General features: G+C 35.3%; 1 protein-coding gene across 3 annotated transcripts in view; it reads right to left on the reverse strand.

The window, feature by feature from the left end:
• Positions 1-23,915, reverse strand: part of Trim33 (tripartite motif containing 33) — a 123,156-nt gene that overhangs the window by 12,417 nt on the left and 86,824 nt on the right. For all 3 annotated transcript variants that reach the window (XM_071618219.1, XM_027940273.2, XM_027940272.2), the window contains 9 exons: positions 22,957-23,103; positions 22,399-22,516; positions 20,069-20,343; positions 19,256-19,420; positions 14,704-14,904; positions 7,302-7,434; positions 5,779-5,842; positions 3,420-3,579; positions 526-875 (listed from right to left, as the gene is read on the reverse strand). In XM_071618219.1, the coding sequence (XP_071474320.1) occupies positions 526-875; positions 3,420-3,579; positions 5,779-5,842; positions 7,302-7,434; positions 14,704-14,904; positions 19,256-19,420; positions 20,069-20,343; positions 22,399-22,516; positions 22,957-23,103 (1,613 nt within the window). The remainder of the gene's footprint in view (positions 1-525; positions 876-3,419; positions 3,580-5,778; positions 5,843-7,301; positions 7,435-14,703; positions 14,905-19,255; positions 19,421-20,068; positions 20,344-22,398; positions 22,517-22,956; positions 23,104-23,915) is intronic.

Here is a 23,915-nt window from a genome sequence, read left to right on the forward strand (position 1 = left end):
AGTCCTCTACCACTGAGCTATAGCCCCAACCTCAAAAATTAAACTTACAAGTCACCTTCAGAAGCAAACAGACTTTCTCTAGCTCACCGATTCCCTTGCTCTTCTCCATCTTAGGAGTTTTACCAAATTTGCTTACAATGAGTATAAATTGAAGGCCAGGAGATGACATCTACTCTTTAAGTTAATACTAAAGGAATAATAGGTTCTCTGTCTTATAGAAATGGTATGTTTTGGTTAAGAAGGCCATTTGTAGCCAGGTGTGGTAACGTTCACCAGTAATCCCAGCTACTCAGGATGCTGAGGAAGGAGATACGCAAGTTGAGGGATGGCCTTGGCAATTTAGAGAGACATTGTTAAAATAAAAAATAAAAAGGAGTGGTAATGTAGCTCAGTGATAGAGAGTTCCTGGGTTCAATCCCAATTATTGCAAAACCAAACAAAAACGGGCTTTTTGCCCTGAAAAACTTTTTGCTATATTTTTAATTTATGACAACATAAAACAAAAATGATTTATATCACCAGTACCTTGGAAAGCTTAGAAGGGTTGGAACATGACAAGTTAGATGAAAGACCTTTGGACACTTTTCACAGCACAAGAGATCCCCTCCATTTTGGCAGACAGCACACCAGTCTTCATTTGGGTCATCATCTTTGCTGCTGCCATCTCCTCCAATCCTTGCTGACCTGTGAATCAGGCTTCGAATTGGAGACTTTCCATTAACTAGACTGCTGAGCCCCGACTGTTTGCAGCTTTCATTCATATCTGTAGGTTCAGTTTTCACATGGTTTTCCAGGCTCGTTAATGCATCCAACTCACTTTCTAGATGCAAGTTGGTTGAAAGAGGTGGTGTCAAGCTGCTCTCAGGACTGCTCAACTGAAAGAAAACAAAGACAAATTCTTGGGAAAAAAAAATCATTTAATCCTTATTGCATGCAGTGTGTGTGTTATTTAAAAGCTACATCAATATACATACTGACATAACTTAAAATTATTATATAAATCATATTAGTAACTTTGATTAATGGACTCAAAAGAACTCTAAGGTTATTTATGTGATTTTGGGATACCTGTCCCTCTATTACTGGTTCACAAAAATAACAAGGAAATTAATTATACCATTAAATACACTGAGAGGTGTGTCCAGAGTTATAGAGAACTGATAACAGCACTTTTTTTCCACAACCAGAAGCATTCTATCCTATCCTTCTGCTCACCTATCATTCTATTAATATAGGAAGATTATGACATTGTAAAATCTTTCACCAATTTTTTTTGTGTCCATTTTTATGGGGTACTTTGCAAATTAAGTTTTGAAGGGAGGTGTGACACTGCTTTAAATCCAAGACTAAATCTGTTGCTCTCTAAATCTATGTATATACTATGTTGAATATACTAATACCCTGAGATAAAAATTTCTATGTTCCATGATATGAGAGCCTGCAGAATGGGAGAAAATCTTTGTCAACTATACTTCAGATAGAGAATTAATCTCCAGGATATATAAAGAACTAAAAAACCCAAATAACCCAATAAATAAATGGACAAAGGAACTGAAGAAACACTTCACAGAGAAATATGGTCAATAAATACATAAAAAAAAATGTTCAACACAACTAGCAATTAGAGAAATTCAAATCAAAACTACATTGAGATTTCACTTTAGTTACAGTGGCAATTAAAGACTATAGGTAGCAGGGGCTGGGGATGTGGCTCAAGCGGTAGCGCGCTCGCCTGGCATGAGTGCGGCCAGGGTTTGATCCTCAGCACCACATACAAACAAAGATGTTGTGTCTGTAGAAACCAAAAAATAAAGAAATTCTCTCTCTCTTTAAAAAAAAAAAAAAAGACTATAGGTAGCAATAAATATTGGCAAGGATATAGGGAAAAAGGTGCACTCATACATTGCTGGTGGGACTGCAAATTGGTGCAACCACTCTGGAAAGCAGCATGGAATTGCTAAGAAAACTTGACCCAACTATTCCACTACTGGGTTTATACCCAAAGGACTTAAAATCAGCATACTGTAGTGATGTAGTCATACAAATGTTCACAGCTCAATTCGCAACAGCTAAGCTAGGTGCCCTTCAATAGATGAATGGATAAAGAAAATGTGGTACATATATACAACAGAATATTACTCAGTCATAAAGAAGAATGAAATCCTGGCATTTGCCAGTAAATGACTGGAACTGGAGACTAACATACTAAGCAAAACAAACCAATCCCCCCAAAGCAAAGGACAAATGTTCCCTTTGGTATGCACCTGCTGACTCACAATAGGTGGGGGATAAGGGGGTAGGGGAGGTTCACCAGATTGGGGGGGAGGGGCCAGAGAGGAGAGAGGGCACGGGAATGGGAAAGACTGTAGAATGAATCAGACACAACTTTCCTTTGTTTATATATGAATACGACCAGTATTAACTCCACATCATGTATAGCCACAAGAATGGGAAGTTATACTCCATATTTGTACAATGTCAAAATACATTCTATTGTCATGTATAAAGACAATGTGTTCTAAAAAGAACAAATCTTTAAAAAGTTTTTAAAAATTCTCTATGTTCCAATCATGTAGAAAGTAAGATAGAAACCTGGGTAGAAAAACAAAAAAATCAAAAATTTTAAATATAGAGGGCCTTGTGCTTTCTTCATTCTGAATTATAAATTTTATAAAATATTCCATCCTAGAAACTCTAGAATGGTCAGTAATTCATAAGCCAAAAAGGCAATCTTCCCATCCCAAGTATTTGATCAATTAACTTCTTTCATATCAGCAATCTTTCTTTTTTTGGCGGGGATACCAGGGATTGAACCCAGGTGCACTTAACCACTGAGCCATTAATTTCCTTGTTATTTTAAATTTTGAGACAGGGTCTTTGCTAAATTACCTAAGGCCTTGCTAAGTCACTGAGGCTGGCTTTGAACTCAAAATCCTCCCATCTCAGCTTCCCAGCCCACTGGGATTACAGGCATGTGCCACTGCGCCCAGTCCTGGCCCCATATACCAGCAATCTTAAGCTGAGCTCATAGGACAACACATAAAGACATTTTGTTGCCTGACACTCACTTCAAATATCAAGATGATCAATACATTCAGAACAAGATAAAACTCAATTCAGCATCATGTCAAAAATACTAACCAAATACAAATTCAAAGATAATTTCAAATGAGTACTTAACACAATAAAGTCTTTTTCTGATTAATTGTAGCTGACTCTTAGACATACCCTGCTGCTCCCCTAAAACCACACAAAATAAAACAAACAAAAACTTGTTAGAAAAAGAGACACTTGTACTTATCAGGCATAAAAATTCAAAGACAAATGAATATACCTAGAATCCCTATTCAGTCTGATAGACTCAGGGAATCAGTGAAGTGACCTCCTTAACCCAATGTCAGACCCTGGTAGGAGCTTACCATGCATGCACTCCTCCTGCCATCTTCAGTCTTTTCTTGTTTCACAGCTCCTGAAAAGCTACATATTTCATCTTCAGTCCCAGGTTCTTGCTTGACCTTCACTGGATCAGATTTGAAACTAAGGCTGGTCTTCTCAGCTGTTCTTCCTGATGATCCACAACTAATAAAAATAAATAAATAAATAAATAAAGGTCACATGTTTGTATGGTGTAAATTAAAAAAGAAAGAAAGAAAGAAAAGTAACATTAAAGTTAAAGCAACACACAATCATTTCACAGAAAATAAAGACAACTTATAAAGCAGTTAAGCCTAGCTACAAATCTCTTTAAGAATGTAAAGCAAACATTCAGAAGACCTTAAAAATACACTTTATATATCTGCATATACCTAATATCTGAGGGATGGGATCTAAATCTAAAAATAAAATTCATTTATGATTCTTATATACATTATTTGCATAGCCTGAGGGTAAATTTTATGCAACATTTTTAGTGCACACTGCATTATGACTATGACTAACCACGTGAGGTAGAATGGGAATTTTCCATTTGTGGAATTATGTTAACACTCAAAAAATTTTAAAGCATTTTGGATTTCAGATTTTCACATAGGGGTGCTCCACCTGTAGTATAAAAGATCCATGATTGCTTCTCTTTCTACTTTCAACTAAACAATACAAATAGTGGTTCATGGGGGTGGGGATGTGGCTCTGTGGTTGCCTACTATTCACAGGTTCAATCCCCAGCACAACAAAAACAACAATAAAAAGGCTGAGGCTGTATCTCAGCAGTAAAATGCCTCTGGGGTTCTATCCCCAGTACCAAAACAAAACAAAAACAGCAGTTCAGCAAGACTCATCTAAGGAGAGATTATTTTGGCTTGTGAGAAAAGGAGACTGAAAGGTAAGAAGCAAACAACCTGGAACATCCTTATATGATTCAAAATCATCAAATGAGTGGCAAAAGGAGAGGTATAAAACTAATTACTTTTACCTAAAACACAAAAACAAAATCACTATTAAGTAAATAACTGGTAAGACTAATGTTATATAAACTTTCACTTAGTTTGTATGTTCTTTCAAAAACTAATTAAGATTGTGAGTTCAAAGCCAGCCTCAGCAAAAGCAAGGTGCTAAGCAACTCAGTGAGGCCCTATCTCTAAATCATGTAATATCTTAAATAAAACTGTAGACTGTAAACTACTTCAAGTACAAAAGAATAAAAAACAGTCAATGTTTATTATATTTTATCTTAAACATACACACACACACATACACATTCCTATGTCTTAGCTCTACCCACTGAAAAGACTTAAAACAATGTACAATTTAGTAGTAACATATGCCCACTAACATGACTAGGATTTCTTAGAAAAAGGGCTGATTTCAGGACAGAGGCAAGAAACATGCAAGATGAACCTGGCACATTGTTTCATAGGAAACAAGGAGGCTAGGATTATAGAAAAAGTAAGAAGCAAACCCGAAAAACCTCTGACAAGCCAACTGAATAGCTTAAGCTTCAACAAAAATAACATTTATAGTGGATTAAAACTAAAATATGGGTAAATATATGAGTTCATTAATGGTAATAATAAAACTAGTTGCTTAGTCTTGGAGGATGCTGGGAATCAACACATTATCATGAAAGAAAGTTAATAATAAGAATTTGTCTTGCTTTCCGAATTAAGCTGATAAATGATGACAGAGTCTATCTCTTTATAAAAATATCCTAAACTAATAAAGAAACATGAGAATCAGAATAACGTTTTTCAATGATCATTAATGGTTGCCACCATACACACACACAAATGAATATTAGGTGTCCCTGATGAACATACAGTACTAACATGAAGTGAAAGTATTCTTGTCCTCACTTCTCCCAAAGCAAACATGAAATATGATCAAACCTCATCGGAATGTCAACATACACAAAAAACATATTTAAAACATTTAAATGACAAGATGGGGAAACAGGGAAAGCTCTATAGGAGAAACTTCATCTACAACAAATAAATTGATACTGATATAAGCATTTCAGATGATGACAACCTACAGAGCTTATCTTGAATCTGATTCAAAGAAATCTGAAATAAGATTCTGTTTTAAAAAAAAATTTTTCTTGGCAAAAATTGAAAGCTCTGAATATTAACTGGATCTGTACTAATATGGTCACAAGTAAAGTGACATGATATCTGAGATTTATGTCAAAATAATACAGACCAGGAAAGAATGGGCAAAGGATTAGTTATAAATTAATGTTGAAACTATGTGACAAGTATATAGGGACTATATAGTCTACTTTTATTAAATACTTGAATTTTTTCATAAAATGAAAAAAGTTATTAATAGCATAATACTCACCTGCCTCGACTGCCAGTACTAGAGGTACTAGGGGGTCTCACTGGTGTGTGAGAATTGGATAAACCTAAAAAATAGTAAGTCAAACTGAGTACCAATGCATATAAGAATGCTCAGAATTCAAGACTACTATAATCCAATTCAGAAACTCCTGGAAATAAGAGCAAAATCAGTGATGGCATGTATAACCACTGGCAGACATCAACCAGTTTCTCTTAGCAGAGCCCAGACATCGCCTTAGAATCCTCTTCAGAATACTACCCAATCAACAAAACTACCATATCAAGAGAAAGCTGTCTTTCATCCCTCCCCCAGTCACTTGACAAAATATTCTACTTACATACCCTTCATTTGTTTTAGAAGTCCTACAATAATTCTTATTATACCTTAAAAATTTTGTGATTCAACCAAAAAAAAAAAAAAAAAAAATCCTTCTGGGAAAAAAAAAAAGAGAGAATTACATTATCTCCTATTTTTTGCTGAATGATATTCCACTATATGTATATTGTTGCTGTTACTACAAGAAAACATAAGAGTTAACTATAGGAGGAAATGAGCATGTTGACATGATTTGCACTAGTATTCATTGCACTATGAATATATCTATTATATGTACACGTTTATATATTAAACCATGTTGCATTCATTAAAAAAAAATGTTAATGATGTACCTCATGTAAAATCTACATTTATATTTGAACTCTCCTTGCAGAAATAATGAAGTGGTCTACCTCAGTAAGAAAAAAGTAGGGTTATATCAGAAAAATGTATTCTATAACCACGTCTGGATTGTTAACCTATCTAGTAGTGCTTCAATCATGTATTCCTGAGTATTCAGCTGAATAACCTTGTAGTAGGATCAAACAAACAAACAAACAAAAAAAAAAAACAACTGAGATTTTGAAAGAGAACTACACCTCATGGGTTTCCAGTGATTTTTAAAAAATTATACTTGGAAAATTCACTTGTCATTCCTCAGTTTTTAAACAAATCTTAAAATTTTAAAGTTGTGTCAAGACCAAAGAACTCTTCAATCTGTATTCTAAATATATAAGATGGTACTTAGCTGTTTGGCCAAACACTATTCTAGCTATTACTGTGAAGATGTATTTGTAATTAGCATTTAAGCAATAGACTTTGAGAAAAGCAGATTATCCTTCACAATGTAGGTAGGCCTTATTTAACCTGCTGAGACTTTGAGAAGCTGTTTCTCTCCACTCCCCTAAAGGAATTTTGCCTACAGATTCTGGAATCAAGACTGTAACATAACTTCCCTGAGTCTCTAAGCAAGTCAACTTCTACCTATACATTTTGGACTTGACAATACCCACAGTCACATCATCATGGGAGTTAATTCCTTAAGGTCAATCATTCAATCTCTTTGTGTGTGTGTGTGTGTGTGTCTTCTGCATCCACCTCTCTTGTTTCTGCTTTTCTTAAAAAAAAAAAAAACTTTCTGATACAGATACTAAGAGACCTTTTTTAAGATGTTAAAGAAAATGAGGCAATATCCCTGTTTGCTTTACCTGATGATCCTGGAGACAGGGCAGAGGGTCCTGGGGAAGGATTCATGGTGCTTGTAGGCTGTGGGGGTAGGTGACTGCCTGAGATGTATCTACTTAGTAGATTATCTAAACTACTTGAGCCAGCATCTTCCAACTAAAGGGAAAGAAGATAAAGATAAATTTGCTTTGATTAAAGCAGAGCAGAGAAGTAATCAATTTCATTACTGTCACTACTTATATTCAGTCTACTAATAAACTAATAGATTTTCTAATATCAAGCTCAACTTAATTGTTGCTTCTTTATGCTTCTCTGAGAATTCACGTAGTACAAAATTTACGTGAGTTGAGACTATAATTTATATTAATCACTCAAGACAAAAACCTAATGATCCATTAAATCCTGTATGTTCTATTATGAAAAAAGTTCGGACACTTTAATGTTTTCTCAAAATTGCTACAGGACTGTACTTATCAGTATTCTTGTCCCTAGTTTTCTTCTCTCTATTTCAATGTCCATAGCCTTGCCATAATCATTCACCCAAGTAGAAATGCAATCATGTCAAAACCCCAAAAAAGCAATAAAAAGTTATTATAGTCCACAGAAAGCCTGGTATACAAGGCCTCTTATTATACACATGAAACAGAGTCCACAGGACATCTGAAACTGTTTGTACTTAAGAGACAGTAGAATAAGAACAGAGGACCCAGCACTGTGAATTGGTCAGGTTCCCAAAATAAATACAAGGTTTGCGATCTTTAAAATATCCCATCTACAGTGCTGAACTGTGATGACTGAATGAGAAAATATATAAGCAAGAGTAAAAAGGTATTAGTAAAGCATGAACACTACCTTAAATTTGTACCATTTCATACAAGATACGGTAAAATTGTTCTTGCTACTCTTCTTACTTATAGGTCTGTTTGTATCTATACTTGCCGGCTTTTCTATCTCCTCTCCGAGTAGGTCAAATTTTCCAGCCCCTTGCCCCCGTGCAGGGCAAATGCTCTACTACTTAACTACATTTCCAGTCTCCGGATTATTTCTTATACAACTCTATTTCTGATTCAAGAGAAAAGCGAACACATGCATTTACTTCTTGCTCTTTTTTTTTTTCCAAAGGGCATTGGTTTTTCTCAACTACAACAAAAAAGGGAAATGATAACATCCAAGTACAGGCTCTGGAGGAAACTATACATATAAACCAAAGTACAGTTGGGACTGATAGCAATTTACAATACACCACAGGCACAGAAGATCCTCCTAAGTAAATAGGACAATTTTCTCAAAGTCCATAAAAGGTCTCATGACAGAGACATGAAAGACTAAAGGCGAGAGGAGGCTGTGGATTAGATGGAAGGACAATTAAAGGATAATAATAGTTGTGTCAATTTATCCTGAGGCCATGACTATTGGCTAAGGAATCACTTGTAAGCTCATAACTATCCCTAGCTGCACCTCAAATTAACTGAAGGTTTGTGAAGAGGGAGGATGTTAAAGGTAGGTCACAGATAGATGTAGGGCTATATAGCACCTAAAAACAAATGAGAAGACACGAAAATCCCATATTATCTGCCTCTACTTCCACTTCATTTATATTTTCCACTTACAATGTGAGTCTCTGACTGGACATACAATCCTAAGGCCACAAGAGTGAAGGTTAGAAAAGGTGAACAAAGCTGTATATAAAATGGCCTGATAACATTATAGTGCCCAACAAGGAAATGCCACCAAAAGTATTCATTCACCTCTAGTTTTCATTAGATATGAGTCACTAAAGTTAAAGTCTTAATTTTAAAAAATCAGCTCATTTATTAAACCAATGTTTTTATTTTTAGCATCCTTGAATTGCATAGAACATATAAGTGTTACATAAATAACTTCTATGATACAAAAAGGAAAAAGAATTCAATAGAAAAATGAGCCAAGATATGACAAAAGACAAAAGATAATTCGCAGAATAAAAATAACTCATGAACATTAACATTAAGACAGCCAAACCACAGTAAAGAGATGAAAATCAAACCAACAATGTCATTTTGCCTATCAGAAAAGATGGACAAGAAGAATGCTTAATTTAACCCTGTGTTGGGAAAACAGGGCAGAAATAGGTACTTTCAAAATGCTGGCACAATGTTTTTGAAAATGTCAATAGCAAAATTTAAATGTGTAATCACTTTTGACCCAGAAATTATACTTGTACCAAACTATCTTACAGAAGTATTTGTATGTAAGTGTTTTCAATTACATGCTTACTGTGCCGAAATGCAACTTTTTATAAATAGCACTAAAGCATAAACAATATACAATAAAATAAACGTATTCAAAGAAACTGGAAAACCAAACTGAAGAACAGTGAAAAAAATCATTATATCATCACTCTCCTGCCCTCTCTCAACCTGTCTGCAATCACTGATCTGCTTTTTGTCAGTTTAAGTTAGTTAGCTTATAAAAACCCCTAGAGAACGGGCTGGGGATGTGGCTCAAGCGGTAGCGCGCTCGCCTGGCATGCGTGCGGCCCGGGTTCGAACCTCAGCACCACATACAAACAATGATGTTGTGTCTGCCAAAAACTGAAAAATAAATATTAAAAAAAAAAAACCCTAGAGGTTTTTTGCTTTTGTTGTTTGTTTTTCTTGGTACTGGGGATTGAACTCAGGGGCACTCACTTGACCACTGAGCCACATCCCCAGCCCAATTTTATATTTTCATTTAGAGACAGAGTCTCACTGAGTTGCTTAGCGCCTCACTTGTGCTGAGGCTGGCTTTGAACTTGCCATCCTCCTGCCTCAGCTGTGATTATAGGCATGCACAACTGTGCCCAGTCCCCCTAGGGTTTTATGTAAATGGAATTGTACAGAATGTACTTTGTTTTTTTCTCATTTCTCTCTCTCTCTCACATTGGGGATGAACCCAGGGGCACTTTACCACTGATCTACATCCCCAGTCTTTTGTTTTGAGATTAAGTTGCTGAGGCTGGCCTCAAATTTGTGATCCTCCCGATTCTTGAGTTACTGAGATTATAGGCATGTACTACTGCAATCAGCTCTCTGATGTTTATGCAACCTGTTGTTTGTATCAAGTTCATTTCTTTTTATTATTAATATTTCATTGTATGCATAATTAAAAGTCTAACTAGAAAAATATTTATTCACTTATCTGAAGGGGGACATTTGGATTGATACCAAGGGTCTTATTGCAAAATAAAGCTGCTATGAATTTCTGTGTAAATCTTTACATGGCATATATTTCCTTTTCTCTTCAGCAAATACATAAGTAGAATGGTTGGATCAGTGTGGAACATGTATGTTTAACTTCTAGGAAACAAAGGAGCTATTTTTCTAAGTGGTTATTCCATTTCACATTTCCACCAATGATGTATGAGGCCTCTAGTTTGTCCACTTTCTCCCCAATATTTGTTATGAGTCTTCTAAAACTGTAGTCATCTTAATAGGTGTGTCATATTATCACTTACTGGGTTTAACTTTCATTTACCTAATGACCTAATGACTAATCATGTTAGCATTTTTTCACAAATGCTGCTTAACTTCTGATAGTGAGATACGAGAAACAAACCAAAGGTTCACCAACAGAGGGCTTAATAAAAAATGTGTGTATATATATATATATATATCCCCATCCCCCTAACAAATCAAGAAAATTGTATGAACTAATATGAAAAAAGTACAAAAACATAAAACTTTCAAGACAATATTTATACTACATACCAGGCAAGTATGTATAGTACAATCTCATTTTCTGTTACTTTTTATTTGTATATATTTTTGGAAAAATATCTGAAAGATTGTACACCAATTAGTAAAAGTGCACTTGGTTGGGAGAAAAAAAATTGGGGAGACATTCATTTTTCCTGAGATACTTTTTTTTTTTTTTTTTAAACTACAATGTTACTTTTATAAGGTCTAGAGGTCTTTTAAAAATTGAGTACATCAAATAATAGTTTTCAGGGCTAGAGTTGTAGCTCAGAGGTAGAGAGTGCTCGCCTACCATGTGTGAGGCACTGGGTTCAATCCTCAGCACAACATAAAAAATAAATAGTTCTAATTTCAGGGAAAAAAAATAAATTACGTTCTACTCTACAAGAATAGCTCTAATGATCAGTACTAAGATAAATCAGCAAATATTCAAAGTTTGGCTTTTTTTTTAATTTTTTATTGTTGGTTGTTCAAAACATTACATATTTCTTGATATATCATATTTCACACTTTGATTCAAGTGGGTTATGAACTCCCATTTTTACCCCATATACAGATTGCAGAATCACATCAGTTACACATCCATTGATTTACATATTGCCAAACTAGTGTCTGTTGTGTTCTGCTGCCTTTCCTATCCTCTACTATCCCCCCTACCCTCCCCAAAATTTGGCTTTTGTATGTATTTTATTTGCTTTGCATAATTAATGCTACCTCATCTGCTCTCTATGTAGCCTCCCACGAGTTTCTTTTTACTATACCAAACTATAGAAGGTTAATGGGGAAAGTAGGTGACTTCAAGAGACAGAGATTTCTTCTCTATTTTTAATTTATATTAACTACTTTGTTGGTGCTTTTGTTGTAACCACATCTAACTGCTTGTTTTTGCCCGACAGGGTGGCACATGTCTTCAATCTCAGTGACTTGGGAGGCTGAGGCAGGAGGATCAAAAGTTCAAAACCAGCCTCAGTAAAAGCAAGGTGCTAAGCTAAGCAGCTCAGTGGTTGAGTGCTCCTGGGTTCAAACCCCAGTGCCCCTCAAAACAAAACAAAGAACAGGTGACTATAACAAGTATTGGTGAGTATACAGAGAAACTGAAACCTTCACACACTGTGGATGAGAATGTAAAATGATGCAACCATTGTGGAAAAACAGCTTGACAGTTCCTCAATTAGTTAAAGATGCTCACAGTATGACCCCACAATTACACTCCTAGATGTTTACCTTAGAAAGCTGATAAACTATATATATAAAAACTTAAAGAGAGAAAAATTTACAGCAACATTTTCCTATTAGTCTAAGAGTAGAAACCCAAATGTCCACTAGCTGACAAAATATAGCATATCTATACAATGGAATATCATTTAATCATAAAAAGGAATTATGTACTGACACCTGCAACAACATAGAATTGGAACATACTCTTTCACGAAGAAAAACCAGCCAGCCACAAAAGGCCACACAGTGTATAATCCCATTCACATGAAATGCCCTGAAAAAGCAAGTATATACAAATGGAAGGCAGATTAGTGGTTTCTAGGGGCTCGAAGAGAAGAAAATACAGAGTGACAGTTCTTAGGGAACCATAAAAATATTCTGAAATACGGGTGATGGTTAAACAATCATATAACATACTAAAAAACACTGAATTATATGTTTTGAGTGAATTTCATGGTATATGAAACATAACTCAATTAAAAACACCCTAATAAAACAGAACACAACTGCAATTAAAGGGAAGAGAAAGGTTTATATGAAAAGGCATGGAATCTGCTCCTCCTACCCCACTCTAAAAAATTAAAGATAGGAAGTTTCTTGTCTTGATCTTAAAGTTCTTCTGAGTAGAACAGGGTTAGGTCTAATACAGGTTAGGTTGCTCAGTTTTTCAAAGATGTAGAGCATCTACACTTACTCCATCCGGTTTCTGTAGGAAGACTGAACCCTAGGAAATGAGGTTAAATGTGACACTTATAATCAGCCTTCTCCCTTTGTTAACTTTCTTATCAACTGAAACCAAGTCTTATTTATCTTCTTGTCCTCAATACCCAAGGACTTAATCATATAATAAGTCCTTAGTAAAATGTGAATTACTCACTTAACAATATGCATGCCTCTGGTTGCCCAAAGACTCTCCATACACTTTTCCAGGCCTACAATTCCAAACTGTCTCCTTGTTATTGCTGTGGATAGTGGAGAGAGACGGGGCTTTAAATTTCAACCTTTCCATTTACTGTGTGACTCTGGGAAAATCATTAACCTGTCTTACTCACATCATAAAATAGGGATATTACATATCAAATTAGGTGATTTCAAGTATTAAACTAATATAATACCTGTGAAAGCACTTTGCTTTTAACTTAGAAGTGTGACTTTTTAATTTATATTTATATTTTTCCAATTTTCCATTCTACATGGCCCAGGCCTCCTCCACTGTCATTCCCTTAGCCAAAAAAGCTCTATTAGTATCAGAGAAGAAAAAGAACTAAGAAAATTCACAAGTCAGTGGTTTTCAAACAATTCTGAAATAGAAAGAACATCATTTAAGACTCCTACATATACTGATAAGTACACAAAAATATTAAATGACAGCCACAGGAAGAGTGTTAAGGGCCCTGCTGTTTCAGCAGTTGCACTGCTCCTTGCTACCATGGTGACCTCTGACACCAACTAAGTAATATAATGCAGGACATTAATTCAGTATAATCCTTAAAGGTTATACTTACATTTAAAAAGAAAATGTTTTGGCTGTCTCTCTCTCTCTCTCTGGAGATAGCCTGTATTCTCCCTTGAATGCACAGTCCTTGCTGTACACCAAAGACATCTCTCTCTGGAGATTCCCCCATGCTCCCTTGAACATGTATTTATTTGGCTTAATAAACCCATCTATGCCTTTGAAAAATAAAAAATATTTTTAATTCAAATTAATTAGAAATCCCAGAAGGCAATGGAGATATCTGTCTTCAGAGATATGCCAGAGTTGAAAGGGACAAGAAACTTTAGAGGCCCTTCATAATCTAGCAATTATTCCTCACCATTATTTTCTTTTTACTGTATGCCTCATAGTGCCTGATATCTATAACTTCCATTCTTAGCCCAACAAGACTGCAAGAGGAGTTAACTATCCTTCCTTATCAATCTAAAAGAAGAACAACAGGGGCTGGGGTTGTGGCTCAGCGGTAGAGCGCTTTCCTAGCGCATGCCGGGCCCTGGGCTCCATCCTTAGCACCGCATATAAATCAATAAAATAAAGGTATTGTGTCCAATTACAACTAAAAAATAAACATAAGAAAAAAAAGAATGACAAAAGATTTGACCATATTTTCATCCTGGTTTACCTCGCTGGCTACAAACTCACAGTAGGAGTACAACATCTGATACAAAGTCTGCTTGTTGGCAGGCAGAAAAACAGGAAGAAGTAGCCTATTAGCAAGGCTGATATTAATCTGTTATTTTATTAAATAGTCTCATAACAGAGAATATTCAAATTCCTCTAACTTAAAACTACTGAGGAATGCCAGCTCTAGCAAAAGAACTTTTCAAAATTCAACTATCTATTCCTTCTGGGAATTTCAAATTGTTGGAATTTGAAAAAATTAAAAAACAAAAGAACAACAACAAAAAAGAACCACTCTGGAATAAATACTCAACTCTTGAATCAGTATAAGATCAATATGAGGCTTCAAATGACTCATTCAACTCAAATACAAACCTGTATGGGTGGAATATCTGGCAACGATGGAAGGTTTTCTGGATTGGTAACTGAGGGGATAAGCTCTATTGCTGTAACAGATGGGCTGGTGGGACCTCGGTTTGCATTGGCCATAGTTGCTGTAGTAGGGCTTGTTGGGTTGATTGTGGTGTTGTGTACCGATACGACAGGAAAGGGTCCAGCATGCCCTGGGTTTGAGTGCTGTTAAGAAAAAAGACATTATTATTTGATCTGCCAGGGTATCTGAACTGTACCTTCATGGCGATTCTTTGTTTAGAAAAGATTCTGATGTGTTTGGGGCCCGTGGCTGAGCAACAACATGGCCCCTCTCACACTTACGCAGAAGAGTTCAAACTTAGCCGATTCATTTTCTATTCATTTCTGTGTAGTATCTATAGAAAAGGACTTGCCAATACTTTTTCTACCTGTCAGCCTGGTGATATGCTCCTATTACAGGACGGACAAGAATATACTTAAGGCGGCGATCTGGAAGCCCCCAAGTTGTCACTTACCAGGCCAAGAAAGTCACCATTCTCTCCATATACTTCCTTGATCCTTTAGACTCTTTTCTAATAAAAATAATTATGTAATGCAGCTTGACATGGCAGAAAGGACAATTAATTTATAGAAACTAAATATGACATTGACTCTTGGCTCTAACAGTATACGATCTGAGCCAAGTCACACAATCACAGCAATTTAGAAATAAGGATAAATGATACCTCACCTGTTTTATTGTGACATCTGTTACGAGGATGATTGAAAGTCATGTACATAAAGATGTTTGGGGAAAAGTTACTATACAGATATAATCATCTGAAATATTTAAAAACTACAAACACTAACATTCAATGATTCTGTAGGATCAGCCCTAAAATTCAAGGAAAATGTTCTGAGAAAGTTGGCTAGTCTGATTCTGTTGCTTCTGTACTCTTTGAAATGGGGATCACCTAGCTTTTCATAATATTTAAATTCAGTGCTTTCCAGGAGCTAAGGGGTACATGGGATCTAAAATAGTTTTAAGAAAATTAATATCTAGATCCTCAATCATCTTATTTACTAATCTTTACAAAGAAAAAAAAAAGAACTTTTTGTGTAAGAATGTGTAGGGCTGGGGTTGTGGCTCAGTAGCAGAACATGTATGAGGCAATGAGTTTGATTCTCAGCACCACATAGAAATAAATAAAATACAGGTCCATTTACAACTAAAAAATATTATTTAAAAAAAAAAAATGTGCTACACTCTACTGTCTTTTCACCACTTCTTTGGCTCTTGCCCTTCTTCCACTTAATTAATAATAGTGTTGGGTGGGTAATAAGTGACGAACTCTGAAACTTAACAAATCTTTATAATATTTGATGAACAACAAAACTGAAGACCTAATGAACCTATCACTGATTAAAACAATTTTCAAACAGTTCTGGTAGATCACTGTTCTTTTTCAGGATTGGATTGGGTGTGGGGGTGGAGGAGTGGGAGGGTATCAGAGATTAAACCCAGGGGCACTCAACCAGTGAGTAAAATCCTCAACCCTTTTATATTTTATTTAGAGACAGGGTCTCACTGAGTTGCTCAGGGCGATGCTAAATTGCTGAGGCTGGCTTTAAACTCTGATCCTCCTGCCTCAGCTTCCTGAGCTGTTGGGATTACAGGCATGTACCACCACACCTAGTTAGATCACTGGTTCTGATTTATAATCTAGAAAATTTGAAGAACCAAAGAACATTTCTGTAATAAAATACTTTTAATTCCTAAATACATATTTTTTAGAACAAGCTTCCAGAGCAACTCATGAAAACATAAACCAAAACTATTAATAAAAATCAAAGTTAATTTTGTTGACTAAAAAAAGAAAAACTAATGTTGAGCTGGGTGGTGGAGCACAGGAGTAATCCTGGTGCAATCCTCCCGGTGGATTCAAGTTCAAAGCAAGTCTTGGTAACTTAGGTTATCTCAAAATGAGAAAAATTAAAGGGTTGGGGATGGAACTCAGTGGTAGAGTGCTTTTGGGTTCAATTCCCAGTACTCCCCACCCCCTCAAAAAAAAAAAAAAAAATTCAGTGTTGGATTCTTATTCTAACAACATGCTATAGCATACAAACATATATATATATATAAAAAGAAAGGGGTAAAAAGACTCCATCTATCTCACAGAGATGGTTATAACCAAAGGAATTTTTTGTCTCTCTTTTTGTAGTCCTAGAAATTGAACCCAATATTTTCTTTTCATTTCTTCTCTTTTTAAAAATTTTATTAGTTATGAAGGACCTTTATTTATTTACATGTGGTGTTGAGAACCCAGTGCCTCACACATGCTAGGCAAGCACTCTACCATTGAGCCACAACCCCAGCCCTGAACCCACTATTTTCTTTTTTTTTCTTTATTGTTCATAGACGTTTATTTTATTTATTTATATGCGGTGCTGAGAATTGAACCCAGTGCCTCACACGTACCTGGTAAGTGTGCTACCGTTGAGCCACAGCCACAGCCATAGTCATATGAACCCACTACTTTCTAATATTCTTATACCAGATTAAAAAATATGCGGGGCATGATAGCAAATGCTTGTAATCCCAGCAGCTCAGGAGGCTAAGGCAGGAAAACTGAAAGTGCAAAGCCAGCCTTAGCAACACAGCAAGGCCCTTATCATCTCAGCAATGTCTCATTAAATAAAATACAAAAGGGGGCTAGCAATGTGGCTTATTAATTAAGTATCCCTGGGTTCAATCCCAGGAACAACAACAACAAAAAAATCTGTTTCGACAATTATGTAAAAGTAATTTAATGATAATTTGTATCCACAGGAAAAAATTTGAAATTTAATGTCAGCCTTACTGTCACTTAAAATTTAACAAAGCATCATGTAGTAATTGCTTTTCCTGCAAAAAATTACAAAGACTAATAAATGTCTATCAAGAAATACATTAAGCCTAAATACATTAAGGCACTGTGACACACATCTGTAATACCAGCGGCTCTGAAGGCTGAGGCAGGAGGATCGAGTTCAAAGACAGCCTCAGTGAAAATAAGGCACTAAGCAACTCAGTGAGACCCTGTCACTAAATATAATATAAAACAGGGCTAGGGATGTGGCTCAGGGGACAAGTGCCCCTGAGTTCAAATCCCAGTACCAAAACAAAAACAAATTAAAAAAAAAATCAGAGTAAGATAAAATTCTGCAGTAAAATTCGAGTTCAAGGACAAAAGTATGTAAAACTTTAACTTTCAAAAGAACTTGCCATGGTATTTGAGATTCCAATAGTCATTTAAAGAATGATAAGCCAGGTTTGGTGGTACATACCTGTAACGATTGTGATTACAGGAAGACTAAGTTGGAAGGATTATAAATTTGAGGCTAGCCCCAGCAATTTAGCAAGACCCTGCCTCTCACAAAACAAAACAAACAAACAAACAAAAGAATGATGTCAAGGTTTCGTTTTATAATGCCAAAATTATTATGCGAGGAAGTATGTCTTTTGCAACTATTCATAAGCTTACAATGAAAAATTGAAATGAAACCTGCCAAATGTGAGAGAGGATATATTTTTCAAAAGTCGTTCTGGAAGTACTTGGACCAAAAAGCTGAAGGATCTCAGCTTTAGAATAGAGTTTTCTCAGCTTTTAGCATGCAAGCTGATCCGAGAGACTTGGTAAAAGTTTTCTAAGTACTCTCCTACTGGAAATTCTGATTCAGTGGCTCAGAATTTAACAAGGCCCCCACATTCTACGTCAAGCTGACCAGTGATTCTGATGGCTTTTGAAACATGTTTTGAGAAACACTACAAATTAAAATATGAACTTTATCATTTTGTGCACCACCGTGCCTGCCTTAATGTATTTTTTGACATTTATTAGTCTTTTTTGCAGGAAAAGCAATTACTTTAAAATCCTATGTAAAACTTTTCTCATTTTATAATCATATCTCCTATACAAATATGATATACTATTCAGGTAAAGATCATACATTTGTCTCTAAATACATTTGGGGGATTACTGTGGATTGTTCCTAAGGCTTGTGCATGCTTCACAACTGAGCTAGATCCCCATCCTACCCTTATTTTTAAGGTTAAACATATACTCTACACTCTAAACAAAAATAATACTTCAGAAAAGAAAAACTTACATATAGCTATCTGTATTACTTTTCAAAGTCCTGGTTAATATTCGGATTAAAAAGTCACATTAAAAGAGCAAAGGAACAATATCAGAAAATTGAAATTCTAGGATTGACTTTATCATTATTCTCTTGTGATTATATGTACATCAAAAGTTCCTGAGATTATTTTTCACTTTGTTAGTAAATAGGTTGGACTATATCAGGGATCCTTAACCCAAATTGTACGTGATGGGATTAAAAGGTCAAAGCAATTCTTAAAATTGAAGACAAAATTTCATGTGTATGTGTACTTTTCTGGGACAAGAGGACATAGAGAATTAATCACATTTCCAAACATATCAAAGAACTGTTCCCACCAAATAATTAGGAAAAAAAAATATGTCTTTTTAGTTTTAAAATTGTATGATTCTTACAAATGTAACTCTAGGCATACTTGTCTTTGGAGATGTGGCTGCATCATGGAATATTGAGGGCCGCTGTGCCTGGGTATCCCTGGTATTCTGGCAGCATTCTGAGCCAGTCTCATTTGATGGGCTTGAAAAGCTCCACAGTTCATGTTGCCTCTTTGCATGGTTTGCACACTGATTAATCTTGGAGGCTATAAAAAGTAGAAATTGCAATTTATATAATACTTTTTTATAAACATCTTTACATTACAAAATGTTATGCTAAAAAATAATTCAGTCAGGATAGAAGGGTATAAAGCAAAATATCAAAGTCATTGTTCTCAGAGAAGTATTAATAATCAAAAGTGTGTGTATCACTCCAAAATTTCTCTTTTCCTTATCTCGTGTGTGTGTGTGTGTGTGTAATTAAAGCACACTAACTTATCTCACCCAGAAGTAACAGTTTTGAGTGTGAGGGGCAGAGAGAGCAAGAAAGACAAAGAGATGGGAATGATTTGGAAAAAAAAAAAAAAATGCGTAAGGAACATATCAGAGCTTAGACAATGTGGTTCTTTGTCCCACAACCATGTGAAAAACAAAAAAGATCCTGTGTGGAAGACAAGAGCCTCAGCACTTTTGGAGTAATAAGAAGTTCATTTTGTTTCCCATGGTAAGTTATTTATCTATAGTTTTTCTTCTTCACACTTCCCCTGCAGTCCTATCACAACCAGAGCAAATAATCTGACCTTTGAACTCTATTCCTGCTAGTAACTTTGAATGTATGACTCATTTATATAATATAAAGAATAGTCTTGATTTGTTCATTATGTGTATCAATAATGTAGTGATACAATACTCACCTGTTGTTGTAACATCTGAGGAGCTGCTTGTCTAGGATGCTGTTGTGTTGTTGTTGTTGTTGTTGGTACAGGAGCTGGTGGTTGCTGCATCCTCATCTGTTGCAACTGCTGATGTTTCTGAGCATATACTTGTTGTTGCATGTGCTGGAGTCGAAGCTGTGCTAAATTAATCTGTCCAGGGGTTTTACTAATGTGGTTTGTCCCTGGAGGAACTTGCCCAACTACAACATTAGGAGTATAACCAGGAGCTGGTTTACTCTCTATTACTAGATTACCTGAGGATTTAAAAAAATAAAAAGAATTTGCATATAATCAACCAAATCAACTACTTCGCAGATTATTCACTATATTCTCTTCCTTTTCTGACAACTCTCAGCACTGCAAAGCTTCTAGTATGCGGTATAGCAGGGATGGGAGCTGGAGGAGCGGGGAGGAGAGGAGGTGGATGGGAAAGAAGATGATCAGAAACCTAACATTGTGAAACCCTCCTCCCAAACAACTTTTAAGTAATCAGAATATATAATCTGCTCTTATTCTTTGTTTATACAGGTTGTATAGAAAATTAAAGAGCTGAGAGACATGCCCATATAGACTGTCTAATTCATATTTATATCTCTCTCTCAATGATACTGGAGATTGAACCATGGTATCGTAACCACTGAGCCACATCCTCAACCTGTTTTATGTTGAATCTCACTAAATTGCTGAGGTTGGTCTTGAACTTGCAATCCTTCTGCCTCAGCCTCCTGAGTTGCTGGGATTACAAGAGTACATCACTGTGCCAAGCTTAAATATCTCTTCATGATAAGACTCAAAAGATACTAATTCCAGGGCCGGGGTTGTGGCTCAGTGGTAGAGTGCTTGCCTAGCATGCATGAGACATCCCTGACACCACATAAATATAAACAAATAAAATAAAGTATTGTGTCCATCTACAATTAAAAATAGTTTTTTTTAAAAAGATACTAAATTCCTTAAGTTTTTGAATTGCTGATATATGAAGGACAAAGTACTATATTGCTACAAAACTGTGTTCTATGGAAATATTGCACAGTTTGAACCATTTATAACCTTAGAAGTGACCATTTTCCCGGCTTTTCCCAGAGCTATTACTTTCTAGAGTTAGAAGGCAAATTTTAGCTACGTGTGATTTAGAGCAGAAGTTGTCAGGCCACATAAAAACCTGCCACACAGATTCTGATTTTGCTTGTTTTTAACAAAAATTATAGACAAATTTGTGTATAATTTTTAACCCAAAGATTACTATTTTAAAAAACAATTATAGGGCTGGGGATGTGACTCAAGCGGTAGCGCGCTCGCTTGGCATGCGTGTGGCCCGGGTTCGATCCTCAGCACCACATACAAACAAAGATGTGTATGCCGAAAACTAAAAAAATAAATAAATATTAAAAAAAAAACAACAAAAAAAACAATTATAGACAAATTTGAATATATATAATTTTTTTAACCCAAAGATTACTATTTTTAAACAGAAACCCATGAAAACTCTTAACCATTCCCAATGTTAAGAACTTGTCTATTCTGAAAGTGTATTTATTCGTTCGGTTAGACATTTCTAACTGATGGGCAACTTTTTATTTAAGACAGGGTCTCACTATGCTGCCCAAGTTGACCTCAAACTCCTAGTCTCTGAGAAATTCTCTGGGTAGAATTGCTACCTGCCACACCTGTAACCTTCTTCCACCCACCACCATTTTTAAATTAGAGCTGTTTTTCTCTTTCTCTGTAATTTTTCACCCATGGTCTTTAGGTCCACAGTGTGGAGTAACAAAAGCAAAGTCCATTTTTCATCTGTGTGAAAAGAGCTGCTTTTGTCTTTCAGACATTCCTCAGGACATGACTATTGGATATAGAAGCTTTTTGAAGGTCCTTCTATAGTGCATTATTTGGCATTATTTAATTACTAAGTATCTACAAAATTCTTCCAGAGAATGAATAATCATTTGCTAAGATTTCTACATAAAACAATCAATATTAACTTTAAAAGATGTAAAATGAAACACTAGAAGTGGTACACATTAAAAAACACCACTACAGGGACTGGGGTGTAGTTCAGTGGTAGAACTCAAGGACCAGCATTTAATCCTTATCATCAAAACAAAATAAACAAAAACCCCCCATATTGACAAACTCTTAAGTATTAAGATGTAATGAAATAGCAACACAAACCATAAGTAGAGTTTCCAATGAATAAATATATTCCAAGTCTTTCACATTTTAAGGTTAAAAACTTCATCTAAAACTTGCTTGACATGTTTTCTTCTCTCAATTTGGTATTTCAAAGTTATACTCATAAAACGATTTCTCACCTAAATTGACTACATTCTTTGCCCAGAAGGTAGGATCACAATGGAAACGTATTGCTCCATTAGCAGCAGGAACAGGATCACATCTTGCTTTCAAAATATGACGCAATTGAAAAGTAATCTTAGAGGGAAAAAATTCATATTAGTCTTATACATACAAGACAGAAACACAGAAAAAGGTCATCACACAGCCCAATTATGTCAAATCTCAGATGAGACAGTGTCAATATTTAAATTAGCTCTCAAATAAAATGTATATACTTCTTCTGCCATCTCTGACAATAAACTATATTAAGGTACTAGGTATCTAAAAAGAATAAATACAGTCTGATTTCATTTATATCAAATTCTAGAAAAGGACAGCAATCAGATTAGTGGTTGCCTAGGGTCAGGGGTAGAAGGGACAAGGATACAATGAAAACTTTTTATATCTTGATGTGGGGGAGTTACACTTGCCAAAATTCAAGCTGATACTTTTAAACAGCTGTAGTTAGTTCTCCAATTGTAAATAATACCTTAATGAAGTTGATTAAAGAGAAATAAAGATATTTTATGTCTTACCAATCGCTTGCTGTACAGTAGTGCTGTGCTGCTGCCACTAGCAATTGCCCAGTTAGTAAAGTTCATAACATGCTTCACCTGCCTGGAGAGGCCTGTGATGTCATTCTGCTGCTGTAGTAGCTTCATCTGTCTTTCTTTTGTAACATTCTGAAACAAAACAAGAGCTTTACTGAAGAATAAAAATCATATGTACACAATACCTATGTTTACTTTAAAAATAAGATAACTGGATAAGCTCATGCTTATTTAATGAGCCTATGATCCATAAGAGGAAAGATCAGTAACAAAAGTGGGACTATAACTTGAGTTTACTAAGCTAAAACAAACTATAAATAGAAATTAATGTTAGTTGATGTTGTTTTTTTTTTTCTTACAGGATATAAAATCTCTATTAAAATAGTGTCTTCCTGTTAGGTTAATCCAATATACAATATGAAATTATAAGCTGACCTTTAGAAATACTTTAGAAACTTTCTTTTTTTTTTTTTTTTAATGAATCTTTTTTGTAGATGGATACAACACAATGCCTTTATTTTTATGTGGTGCTGAGAATCAAACCCGGGTCCCACCCGTACTAGGCGAGCACTCTACCACTAAGCCACAATCCCAGCCATAGAATTGACTTTCTAAACTACCAAAAATATTTTTACTGGTGTGGCATGAGGGTGAAGTTAAAATTTCTTCAGCTCAAATTAAATTAGTTAAAATTTTATATTAACTTAGTCTAAAACAAAAAGATAAATTCCAGAGCTCTAAGGGTAGAATTAGGAAAACTTTTTAAAAAGTGTTTTTTAAATTTTAATATACGTTTTTTAGTTGTAGATGGACACAATATCTTTATTTTATTTATTTACTTTTCTGTGATGCTGAGATCTAACCCAGTGCCTCACACTTGTTAGGCAAGCGCTCTACCACTGAGCCACAACACCAACTCAAGAACACTTTTGACATGACAAATT

Source organism: Marmota flaviventris, chromosome 10 (assembly GCF_047511675.1).
Source record: "Marmota flaviventris isolate mMarFla1 chromosome 10, mMarFla1.hap1, whole genome shotgun sequence".
NCBI classification, from domain to species: Eukaryota; Metazoa; Chordata; class Mammalia; order Rodentia; family Sciuridae; genus Marmota; species Marmota flaviventris.